Source organism: Corythoichthys intestinalis, chromosome 13, assembly GCF_030265065.1.
Source record: "Corythoichthys intestinalis isolate RoL2023-P3 chromosome 13, ASM3026506v1, whole genome shotgun sequence".
NCBI classification, from domain to species: domain Eukaryota; kingdom Metazoa; phylum Chordata; class Actinopteri; order Syngnathiformes; family Syngnathidae; genus Corythoichthys; species Corythoichthys intestinalis.
The window spans coordinates 22,644,411-22,656,234 of NC_080407.1; the positions used below are offsets into that span (position 1 = coordinate 22,644,411).

Consider the following 11,824-nt stretch of genomic DNA (forward strand, 5'->3'; position numbering starts at 1 on the left):
GTGGTCTTGATTTGTTGGAGTGAAATCCTGCACCCACTGCGGCCCTATGTGGAATAGTTTGGAGACCACTGGTGTAACAGATGTGTGTCCCAGATGTAGGGATGGTGCCCAGTCTGGGTCAGTCTCCATCATTTCATAAGCTGGTTCACCTGCAATCACAGGTTTTATTTAGAAAGCTAGGTAAGATTGGATATTTCCATGGCATTTCACTGTCGTAAACACTTAATCAGACATGCTGCCATCCCATCAGATCTCTCAGATCACAAAAGGAAATCTCGCGCATTGATAAATATTTCTGTGCATCTTTGCTGTTTACCTTTATATTTTAAATCATTCACTCTATAATGTTTTTATAAACAATAACTGAATAAATTAAACACTGATTTATCACGTACAGATTAACCCATTTCAACTGCCCTCCCTCTTTGCCTGTAGTTTACAAGTGAGCCTAGCTAGCTAAGGTTAGCCAATGAGAAAATAGCGACTTTAGAAAGAAAAAAAACAGCATATTCAGTATCAATACTTTGAAAAAAACTGACTTGCCTTTATGAAAATGCCGAGAGCAAACACGCCGGAAGGGAGATATGGTGTCGAAAGTGATGCCCTTCCGTCTCACTGCTGCGACCCAGGCCATCCGACGCCGCTTCATTAGTTCCTCAACCTGCTGTCTATAACCTCTTTTCCAAGAGGGAAAACGAAAAAATCATACGTCGTGGTCAATTTGCTGCCATTTTTGCCGTGTGATTTAGTATGGCAGCCTTTCAAACAACACGAGTGTCCCATTTATCAAAGACAATGATGAAAGCAAAGACGATTCTCACTGCTCAGTTGTTTACAATAAGTGTACACTCAAAATGGCGATTCAACCCACAATGCACTGCGGCTTTTGACAGCGTTACGTCACCTGACAAAGACCGATTGCTGTGAGAATGGCTTGGCCGATAGTCTCTGCTAAACTTGACTCGCCCGACATATTTTCTTTCAGCCCACCTTCGCCGACTGTCAGAAACGCGGGATTTTTGCAGTAGAAATGAATGAATGAATGAAGTGAGAAAGGTCAACCTTGAGCTACGGTCCAGTCCAACAGAGACCCCTGGTGGCTATTCTTAGTAACTTTACTGGGCTCATGGACGTAAAAGTGACACGAAAAGCACAAAATACTCTTTAAATAGTTTCTCCTAAATGTGTATTTAACCTAGATATTGTTATTATCACAATGACTCATGTCCAAGAGGCGACCGCCACCGTTCAGTAGGCTTTATTCATTTTCAAGCAACGTGAACAAACAGTCTGAGCTGCTCCAAGCTTTTATTTTGTTACTTCCGGTGTCCAGTCGTGTGAATTTGCATATTAAGCTAAATATTTAGTTTCACCCTTTTCCAGATTTAACATTTAGATTTAGCATTTAGTATATAAATTTAATAATTACATTTAGGATATAATTTAAGATTTAGATTTAAAATATTAAATTTAATATATAATTTAAGATTTAGATTTAAAATTTAGATTTAATATATAAATGTAAAGTTTGGATTTAACATATAAATTTAGGATATAAATTTAACATTTAGATTTAATATATAAATATAAAGTTTGGATTTAACATATAAATTTAGAATATAAATTTAATATTTAGGATATGAATTTAATATTTACATTTAAGATATAAATAAACATTTAGTTCTGGATTTCAACATTCAGGTACAATACTGATTGTTTAGCAACTTAAATATTTATTTTTAAATAATGTTGTAAATGTGCAAAAAAAAAAGTGACAAAAAATTTCACACCACATTTTAAACACTGTGTGGCGCTAAATATGAGAAAATGTTGTCGAAATTTTCAGCATGTGCTCCTTTACAAACGGCGCCCCATATTCCCCAGGTGTTGTCATACCCTTTAAAGTCGCCAGTAGCAGACGGGCCTAATTACATGAAATATTCAGATCACCAAGCAGAGCAAGATTTGGAGACAATGGAATCCCGCAGTTCGAAAAGAGTTCCTTCATTACCCGCAGCCAGACATGTTGTACACTTTTACACTGCCAAATAGCATGCAAATATGTATCTGGAGTATTGTCCTGACAGTTTGGACCAAGGGCGTAGGTTTGCATAGGGACGGTAATGACATAACACTTCCAACTTTTCAGCAAAAAGGGTACATGCAGGTTATGTGTTTATACCGTCCCTACCAATGTTGAAACCAAACCTACGCCCTTGGTTTGGACATTTATTTGATTGGCAAAAGCCTGTTTTGTACACATTAAATGGAGTTTAATGCTATCTATGCAGTATTTTAAATTGGATAAATTGCAGATTGCTATTTGTAGTCATTGTAAATGTTTTAGGCTCGAGCGTTTACGTCACAGCAGCACAGGATCATGCGAGATTTGCGACAACGCAGCCATTTCGGAAGCACGTCTGCATCATGGGACATTCAAACTAGGCCTGTCGTGATAACAAATTTTAGTGGGCGATAAATTATCTCATAAATTATTGCGATATGCGATATTATTGCCCCCCCCCCACACACACACACACACACACAAAAAAAAAAGTTTTTTATTTTTTTTTAGCTTTTATTTATTGATTTACTGTCGTCATCATCAGTATCATTGACAGTTGCAAGATGTGATATGAGCAACCCGAAAAAAACGAAGAAAAGACAAGGGCTGACGAGAGAAGCATATGCTTATCAAGTCCCGTCCCCTTTTAACCGATTTACAATAACACAGTGAGAATACAGTATATATTAATAGATCAAGTACACCCATTTAAACACAATAAATGTTTACTTTTAAATTAAAATATACCTTTTAAGAATTCACAACTAAAAACAATAGACCATGCCTCTTTCAAGTAAAAGACAACAATATTGCGATATACAAGTATAACACCATTTACCATTTATTAATACCGCACAGAAACACATAATAAATGGGTTTTTTTTCAACAAAAAATAAATTTGCACTTAATAACTGAAGCATAGGTATAAAGTTGCAGCAACAATTTGCACTTCAACAACAACAGAGAAAAATAGACTAATTAAGTAGCAGTAACAAAAATTTGCCTCCCAAAGGTATCAAATATCATTTAACAGAGGTAAAACTGTCTCATTTCTTCAGCAATGTAGCGGACTTCACTTTCCGTGAGGGAACGCTATTTTGCGCTGTGTCGTATTTCTCACATCAAGCGAATACCTCTAATTGTCAATTAACGTGACGAGGAGGCTCCGCTTGTTGCGATGCAGTTTTCTTACTAAGCAGTGAAAACTGGAGAGGATGATGGTGTTTCGAATGAGCAAGTAAATTTATTCTGTTGGCCATCTTTTTTTAAACACCCTCCAGAAACATTTTGCAAACTGGTTCGTGTTCTTCCTCATTCCGTTCGCTCATTGCTGTGCGCCGACCGTGCACTCGGCCCTGCCTCCATCCATTAAATTACGGTCACTCAAACTCAAATGTATAAAACGAACATACCCAGAAGTCAATGAAACAGAGAGGCACAAGGAAGCTGAACTTTAAACAGCGCTGTCAAGCACGTCTGCCACACATCTGCCGTAAGCGCGTGCGTCGCGCGCGCGCGCACGTGTACGCGAGGCGATAAATCGCAGCAAGAAAATTACCGTCTTCATTTTTATATACCGCGCGATAAATGGATTTATTGCATATTGCGACAGGCTTAATTCAAACTTAACGGCAAATACAATTCAACTATGAGTGCCAAAGATGGAAAAAAGTAAGGAAAACTTGCCAGTTCGATACAGAGACAAGCTTGTTACCACGGTGAAGGACAGATATGTGAGCACTTTTAAGGATGTGAACAATGTTGACCCTTACGAGCAAGCCGAACACAAATGGAATAAAGATGTCGACAAGCTTCCACCACTACGCGAAATGGACATCATGCTGTATTTAGTGTAAGTTACTACACTCATCAGCAATTCCGAAACTACAAATCACTACAAAGCTAAGAACAGTTTTGCTGCGGATGGGTGCAGGATCTGCACATTATGACCATAGTAAACGGCAACACCATCTTTCTAGCAGAGGTAGGCAATGTGTGTTTACATTAGTCTGTGACCACGGATGTACAAATTTTTTGTTGCAGAAAATGTAGCCTGTGTACAAATTCTTTGCCACTCTCTCACGTCAAAATATTACAGCTTTTTCATTTAGCAGCGACAGGAATTATGTCTTATGAAGACAATGCACATGTATGCATGCTAGTTGTTTAGCTGTAGCTATAGCTAACAACAGGCCGACTTAGGGCACAAAGTTACCGAAATTTGCGTAAACAAATGAAATTAACTTACCGGAGTGGAAGTGCATAGAGCAAACCGTGTGTAACTGGAGAATCAAACATTATGCCCTTCCTTCTGATCGAAGCCACCCATGCCATTCTTCGACGTTTGGCAAGTTCAGATATGACCTTTCCCTCGCCTTTTCTCCATGTAGGGATCCGGAAGAAACTAAATGGTATTCAGTCGAGCTGTACATCCTCCTTTCTATTCGATCGGTTGTTGCAATTCTTTACCGCACAATAATTTCCAACCATTTTTAAAGAGCGACCTGTGTTGAAAATTAAATGCCTCACTGTTTATGTTTTCCGCTTCCAAAATGGCGATAGCGGTGGAAACCTCGCGAGTGCCACGTCATACGCTCGAGCCTAATTGTGACAGATTTGTGTCCCAGCAACTATTATAGACCCTACCCACCGACGTCACAAAATCACGTGCTCACTGTATTGTTCCGCCCCCTTGTCCGTCATTTTGTGTCTGTATTATCAATGGTCTCAATTGATCGAGCAATTTATAATGCATTTCATGGAAGACTCGGTGCTTTCAGATACCGTAAACTCACTTGATGCGTTGCATAAAAGGCGTTTTGTGGAAAAGCTTCAGTTTATCCATTCGCCAGATCCATATTTGATGCCTAAATCGATGTTTTTCGACCCGCTGTCTCTGCCGTATTTGCCTAACATCTGCTAGCTACCCTGATATGTACAACTATCTTGTCCACACAAAATCAGCCTATTCTCACGAAAGTTTGAAAAGCTTTAAGAGCTTGGAGGCTTATAAATACTTCGTTGCTGGTTGGGTGAAACAGGTCCTCGTCCACGAAAATTCGGCAGGAATCTATCTTGTGCTTGGAAAAGTGAGTTACGAAATTTTCTATTCAAAATCTTTTGTTCTTGCTAACATCCACTGTCAAGTCTAATGTATTTCATGTCATTTGTCAATGGAGCTAGGGCTTTTTTGATGTTTATATGGTTTAGCGATAGCACTCTCGCTACATACATACGTGTATGTTGTCGGCGATTAGCCTAGCAATGATCTTAATTGTGGTTGTCAGCCTAAAACCCTCTAAATATATATCAAATGCATCTTACCAGATATAAAATGACTACTACATAATCTGTGGTAATCGTTTGGAGCCCAGTTTTCTCGTCGAATTGCAGCAGCCCATCTCGCTCTCTCCTCTCCGTGTCTCTCTGAATCCGGTAGAACTTCAAGTCTCTCCGTCTATCTTCTCTGTTATTGCAACCGACCGCCACACACGCCTTCACCATTTTGATTATTAATGTTAACGAGCAGAAAAACACGCCGTAAATAGGAGGAATGTACGTAGCTGTAACAGGTCAACACGATGTGTTGACGGACAATTGGGCGGCACCAGTCAGGAGAGCGGAGTTGTGACATCACGTGGGTAGGGTCTATAGACCCTACCCACCTACGTCACAAAACCACGTGCTCGCTGTATGGTTCCGCCCACTTGTCCGTCATTTTGACTCTGTATTAGCATTGTTTTCAATTGATGGCGGAATTTAAAATGCATTTCATGGAAGACCCGGTGCTTTCTGATGCCGCAAACTCACTGGATCTGTTGCATAAAAGGCGTTATGAGGAAAAGCTTCGTTCTATACAGTCGCCAGATCCATATTTGATGCCCAAATCGATGTTTTTCGACCCACTGTCTTCGCCCTGTCTGCCTGACATCTGCTACGCAGATATTTACAATTATCTTGTCCACACTAAATCAGCCTATTCTCACGAAAATATGAAAAACTTCAAGAGCTTGGAGGCTTATAAATACTTCGTTGCTGGTTGCGTGAAACAGGTCCTCGTCCACGAAAATTCGGCAGGAATCTATCTTGTGCTTGGAAAGGTGAGTTACGAAATTTTCAATTGAAAATCTTTTGTTATTGCTAACATCCACTGTCAAGTCTAATGTATTTCATGTCGTTTGTCAATGGAGTTAAGGCTTTTAATGTTTATATGGTTTAGCGATAGCACTCTCACTACATACAAACGTGTATGTTGTCGGCGATTAGCCTAGCAATGATCTTAATTGTGGTTATTTGTCAGCCCCGTAGACGAGGCCAGTTTCTTTCACTTGGTACCAGCTAAATATTATTCAAAAAATAACGATGGTGGAAGAAAGGGAAGTCACAAACATCTTGAATTTGAAACTATGTCGTACTACGTCGTATGTTGTCGGCGATTAGCCTCGCAATGATCTTAATTGTGGTTATTTGTCAGCCCCGTAGACGAGGCCAGTTTCTTTCACTTGGTACCAGCTAAATATTATTCAAAAAATAACGATGGTGGAAGAAAGGGAAGTCACAAACATCTTGAATTTGAAACTATGTCGTACTACGTCGAATGTTGTCGGCGATTAGCCTCGCAATGATCTTAATTGTGGTTATTTGTCAGCCCAAAACCCTCTAAGTATATCTTAAATGCATCTTACCGGATATAAAATGACTACTACATAGTCTGTGGTGATTTTTTGGTGCCCAGTTTTCACGTCGAATTGCAGCCGTCCATTTCGCTCTCTTTGGATCCCTCGGAATGCGGTAAAACTTCAAGTCTCTCCTTCCATCTTCTCTGTTAGTGCAACCAACAGCCACACACGCCTTCACCATTTTGATTATTAATGTTAAGGAGCAGAAAAACATGCCGTAAATAGGAGAAATGTACGTAGCCGTAACAGGTTAACACTATGTTTTGACGGACAAGTGGGCGGTACCATTCAGGAGAGCGGAGTTGTGACGTCACGTGAGTAGGGTCTATAGCAGGGGTGGGCAAACCGGTCCTCGAGGGCCGCAGTGGGTCCTGGTCTTTGTTCCAACTGACCCAGGACACATAGTTTAACCAATGCGGTTTCAGCAGAAATGAGAAGCACCTGACTGCAATCGACTGATTGCACTTGTAAAACAGCAGATTGGTGAAAAGGTGTCCTCTTAATGGGTTGCAACAAAAACCCGCACCCACTGCGGCCCTTTGTGGAATTAATTGCCCACCCCTGGTCTATAGGATGTGACTGAAAGGTCGTTACTCCATTTTTCGATTGGTAAATATGTAAAACTGTTACATGAGACTAATTTAAGTGCTTTACATCACATTTAAATTAGTAGGAGACGATCAAAAACAATAACAGTAAAGATAGAAAACAACAAATGGGCTGCTGCGTGACAGCACGAATCAGACATTTTGTGTCTTTAAACATTCGAATTGAAATGTATAGTATTTGCGAGATAATTGAGTCATAAGTAAACTTACCTGACATTTTGGGACCTGACGTTTACTTGCTCGGCAACGTGTGTATTCCAGGTGCGTTGTTTCTCTTTGTTAGCTGCTAAACTAGGCTAGGCTAACAAAGCAGGCCTCGAAGTTTCAACGTGCACCCAAACGACTCAAAGCAGAAGCGAGATTAACGGATTCTTGTCCCAAAATATCTGACACCTTTCAGTCGATTACATTACGTCTTGGTGCTTAGTGGATTGTCTTCAAAGCACCACTTTTCCAAAGCAATCGGACGGCAAATCCAGCTACTCACATCCTCTACGTCATGACGCATGACGCACACGTATAGACTAGTGTTGTATCGGTCGATTCGTTCTTTTTGAACGAATTGTTTGGGTGAACGAGACCGAACTAATCACCATCTGCACTGATTCGCCCTATGAAGTTGGTGCTTGTTCGCTGCGTGGGAGGGCGTTGAGCATGCGGCAGCGTCTTCTGACATCGCACACGACCAATCAGACGCCAGCCTCATCGCGGGCAGGGGAGGGAGCGGAAACAGAATCAGGGCGTCTGTCACTCACTTCCACGTGTGGCCAGTAGCAGAGCCATATAAAGAGAGTCGCGACATTCTTTGTTCTCGCCGCGGGTGGTCACGTGGTTCATGTAGGGCGTGAATAGTTCCAAACACAAGCAGCTCTGTCGTGGTTTGCAATGGAACTGACTGCGGTAATTGCGACATTTATGGAAAAATGGATCAAATCACGTATCTAAGTACTTGTTTGATTATGTCATTGCATTATGACATATATCTAAGGGCTAGTTTTACATTTGGAGTGGTCAGGCGACAATTGAGAACTATGTGAACTAACACAGAAGGAAACTTTCTCATGTTATGGAGTGAACGTGTCATGTTAATGTTAGCATGAGCACGGGAAATCGACTTTTACATTGAAATACAAGATGACTGAGGTTTTTCATTTTTCACAACTAAAATAGTTTTTCCAGAAAATGTCTAGATTTCCTTGATTTACCTACCTGTGGTAATATATTAAAGATGACCCCATGTATAACATATTTTGTTCCCTCGATCTAAGTGGTAGTTCCAAGTTTGTTTTCTCGTATTGACATATAAAAACATTTGTTTCCCAAAAAGTTTGGGTTTGTGGTCACGGCTTTTAAATTCTATTTTCCACTTTTCTTTCCTGTTGCACTTTCTAATGCTTACATATATGTGTACATTTTCCATTTTATAGACTTAGTTTGACCTGAAACACAAACAAATGACATTTAACTGTGCAAAACAACTAAATTTTGAATATAGCCTCTAATTTTAGCAAAACCAAACCTGTACCTCTTTAGAGGCATTTTTCATTTTGGACCCAAGCAACACAAAATGATTACAAGACAGGAAAAACATTTTAGGATTTATCTCAACATGGTGTAATGTATAACAATAACAACTTATTACCTTTGATAAAGAAAATCACAATATTTATTGAAAAATTGGCTTCATGGTTCATTGTTTACACCTAACATTTTATAGATCAGTGGCCTGTGATGGTTTGTGTGCAGCATGGTTTCCCCAAGGACCAAGAGCAGCAGAAAAAAATGGATGGCAATGGTCAGTCGTCCAAACATGAAAAAAATGCTTTTTTTTGTTTTGTTTGTTTGTTGCCATTTAAAAAATGGGCTTAGTGCGCACAGCCAGCAGTCACCATCAGCAGGCACCACCAGCAGTATGATGTCCATCCATCCATCCATCCATCCATCCATCCATCCATCCATCCATCCATCCATCCATCCATCCATCCATCCATCCATCCATCCATCCATCCATCCATCCATCCATCCATCCATCCATCCATCCATCCATCATCTTCCTCTGGGGTCCGGTCACGGGGGCAGCAGCTTTAACAGGGAAGCCCAGACTTCCCTCTCCCCAGCCACTTCATCCAGCTCCTCCGGCGAGGTCCCAAGGCGTTCCCAGGCCAACCGAGACACAGTCTCTCCAACGTGTCCTGGGTCGTGACTATAGGTTAGGGTAGGAACGTAGACCGACAGCAGCATGATGTGGCTCATGAAAAAGTAACTTAAAATAATAATATACATTAGTTTTTTTTTTAATTATAAATGTGTATTATTTGTTGACATCACTTTTCAATCTATACACATCTCTAAAATATAATAATGTCAAACATTTTGGTGTAAAGAATACAGGTTGTCATGCATTGACTTGGTACTCTTTCATGAGGGGGATACCTTACTTCAAAGCTTACAAAATGGAGCTAATAAGCCTGTCGTCGACCAGTACTCACATATACAGAAGAGTGTGTACGTCACAAAGGGCCTCTGAAAGAGTTAACAACTTAAAAGAGGTAGGGACAATGAATTTACCCCTGACAATACATTCCTAGTTAGCAGACTCAGCTTAAAAAGTAGCAGAACATCGCTCGTCAACCAAGATAAAATATATGTATAATTACGCTACGCATCTACAAATAAAGCTCAACATATACATCATGAAGCGGTTCTGATAGAATACAGACTGTTGAAAATTCAAAAGGGATCGTTTTTTTCACCAACTTACCTCCGAATATACTTTACAGCCAGCCATTCATATGAATGCGGTCCGCTCTCGTCGAAGCCATGTTTGGAACTACACGAGGCTCCGTAACCCGGAAGTACCCGGAAGTAAAATCGTATAATGGATCTCTATGGGAGTGTCGTAACCCTCTTTATAAGGCCCTGGCCAATAGACCCTACCCACCGACGTCACGAAATCACGTGATCGCTGTATTGTTCCGCCCCCTTGTCCGTCATTTTGTGTCTGTATTATCAATGGTCTCAATTGATCGAGCAATTTATAATGCATTTCATGGAAGACCCGGTGCTTTCGGATGCCGTAAACTCACTTGATGCGTTGCATAAAAGGCGTTATGTGGAAAAGCTTTAGTTTATCCATTCGCCAGATCCATATTTGATGCCTAAATCGATGTTTTTCGACCCGCTTTCTCCGCCGTATTTGCCTGACATCTGCTAGCTACCCTGATATGTACAACTATCTTGTCCACACAAAATCAGCCTATTCTCACGAAAGTTTGAAAAACTTTAAGAGCTTGGAGGCTTATAAATACTTCGTTGCTGGTTGGGGAAACAGGTCCTCGTCCACGAAAATTCGGCAGGAATCTATCTTGTGCTTGGAAAGGTGAGTTATGAAATTTTCAATTCAAAATCTTTTGTTCTTGCTAACATCCACTGTCAAGTCTAATGTATTTCATGTCATTTGTCAATGGAGCTAGGGCTTTTAATGTTTATATGGTTTAGCGATAGCACTCTCACTACATACATACGTGTATGTTGTCGGCGATTAGCCTAGCAATGATCTTAATTGTGGTTGTCAGCCCAAAACCCTCTAAATATATATTAAATGCATCTCACCAGATATAAAATGACTACTACATAATCTGTGGTAATCGTTTGGAGCCCAGTTTTCTCGTCGAATTGCAGCAGCCCATCTCGCTCTCTCCTCTCCGTGTCTCTCTGAATCCGGTAGAACTTCAAGTCTCTCCGTCTATCTTCTCTGTTATTGCAACCGACCGCCACACACGCCTTCACCATTTGGATTATTAATGTTAACGAGCAGAAAAACACGCCGTAAATAGGAGGAATGTACGTAGCCGTAACAGGTAAACACGATGTGTTGACGGACAATTGGGCGGCACCAGTCAGGAGGGCGGAGTTGTGACGTCACGTGGGTAGGGTCTATAGACCCTACTGACGTGACGTCACAGCCACGCCCCCGCGCCATGTTGTCCGTCTACTCGTCATGTTAATGCATTAGCGCTTCGTAAATTCCTCCTATTATGGCGTGTTTTTCTGCTCGTTAACATTAATAATCAACTAGGGATAATCTGGAGTAGTGCTATCGCACTTCATATTTATCACATATTATATATGTATGTAGTGAGAGTGCTATTGCTAAACCATATAAACATTAAAAGCCCTAGCTCCATTGACAAATGACATGAAATACATTAGACTTTACAGTGGATGTTAGCAAGAACAAAAGATTTCGAATTGAAAATTTCGTAACACACCTTCCCGAGCACAAGATAGATTCCTGCCGAATTTTCGTGGACGAGGACCTGTTTCACCCAACCAGCAACGAAGTATTTATAAGCCTCCAAGCTCTTAACGTTTTTCCAAACTTTCGTGAGAATAGGCTGATTTTGTGTGGACAAAATAGTTGTAAATATCAGGGAAGCAGATGTCAGGCAAAGACGGCGAAGACAGCGGG

The 11,824-nt window shown here is 40.6% G+C and overlaps 1 protein-coding gene across 3 annotated transcripts in view; it reads right to left on the reverse strand.

The window, feature by feature from the left end:
* Window positions 1-7,907, reverse strand: part of LOC130928020 (oocyte zinc finger protein XlCOF6-like) — a 55,839-nt gene extending 47,932 nt beyond the window's left edge. For 2 of the 3 annotated variants that reach the window (XM_057854196.1, XM_057854192.1), the window contains exon 1: window positions 7,564-7,907. In XM_057854196.1, the coding sequence (XP_057710179.1) occupies window positions 7,564-7,570 (7 nt within the window). In that variant the 5' untranslated portion in view covers window positions 7,571-7,907. Of the gene's footprint in view, window positions 1-6,751; window positions 6,918-7,563 lie in introns of all 3 variants that reach the window. The other variant, XM_057854194.1, reaches the window with a different exon arrangement.
* Window positions 7,908-11,824: the final 3,917 nt, after the last annotated feature.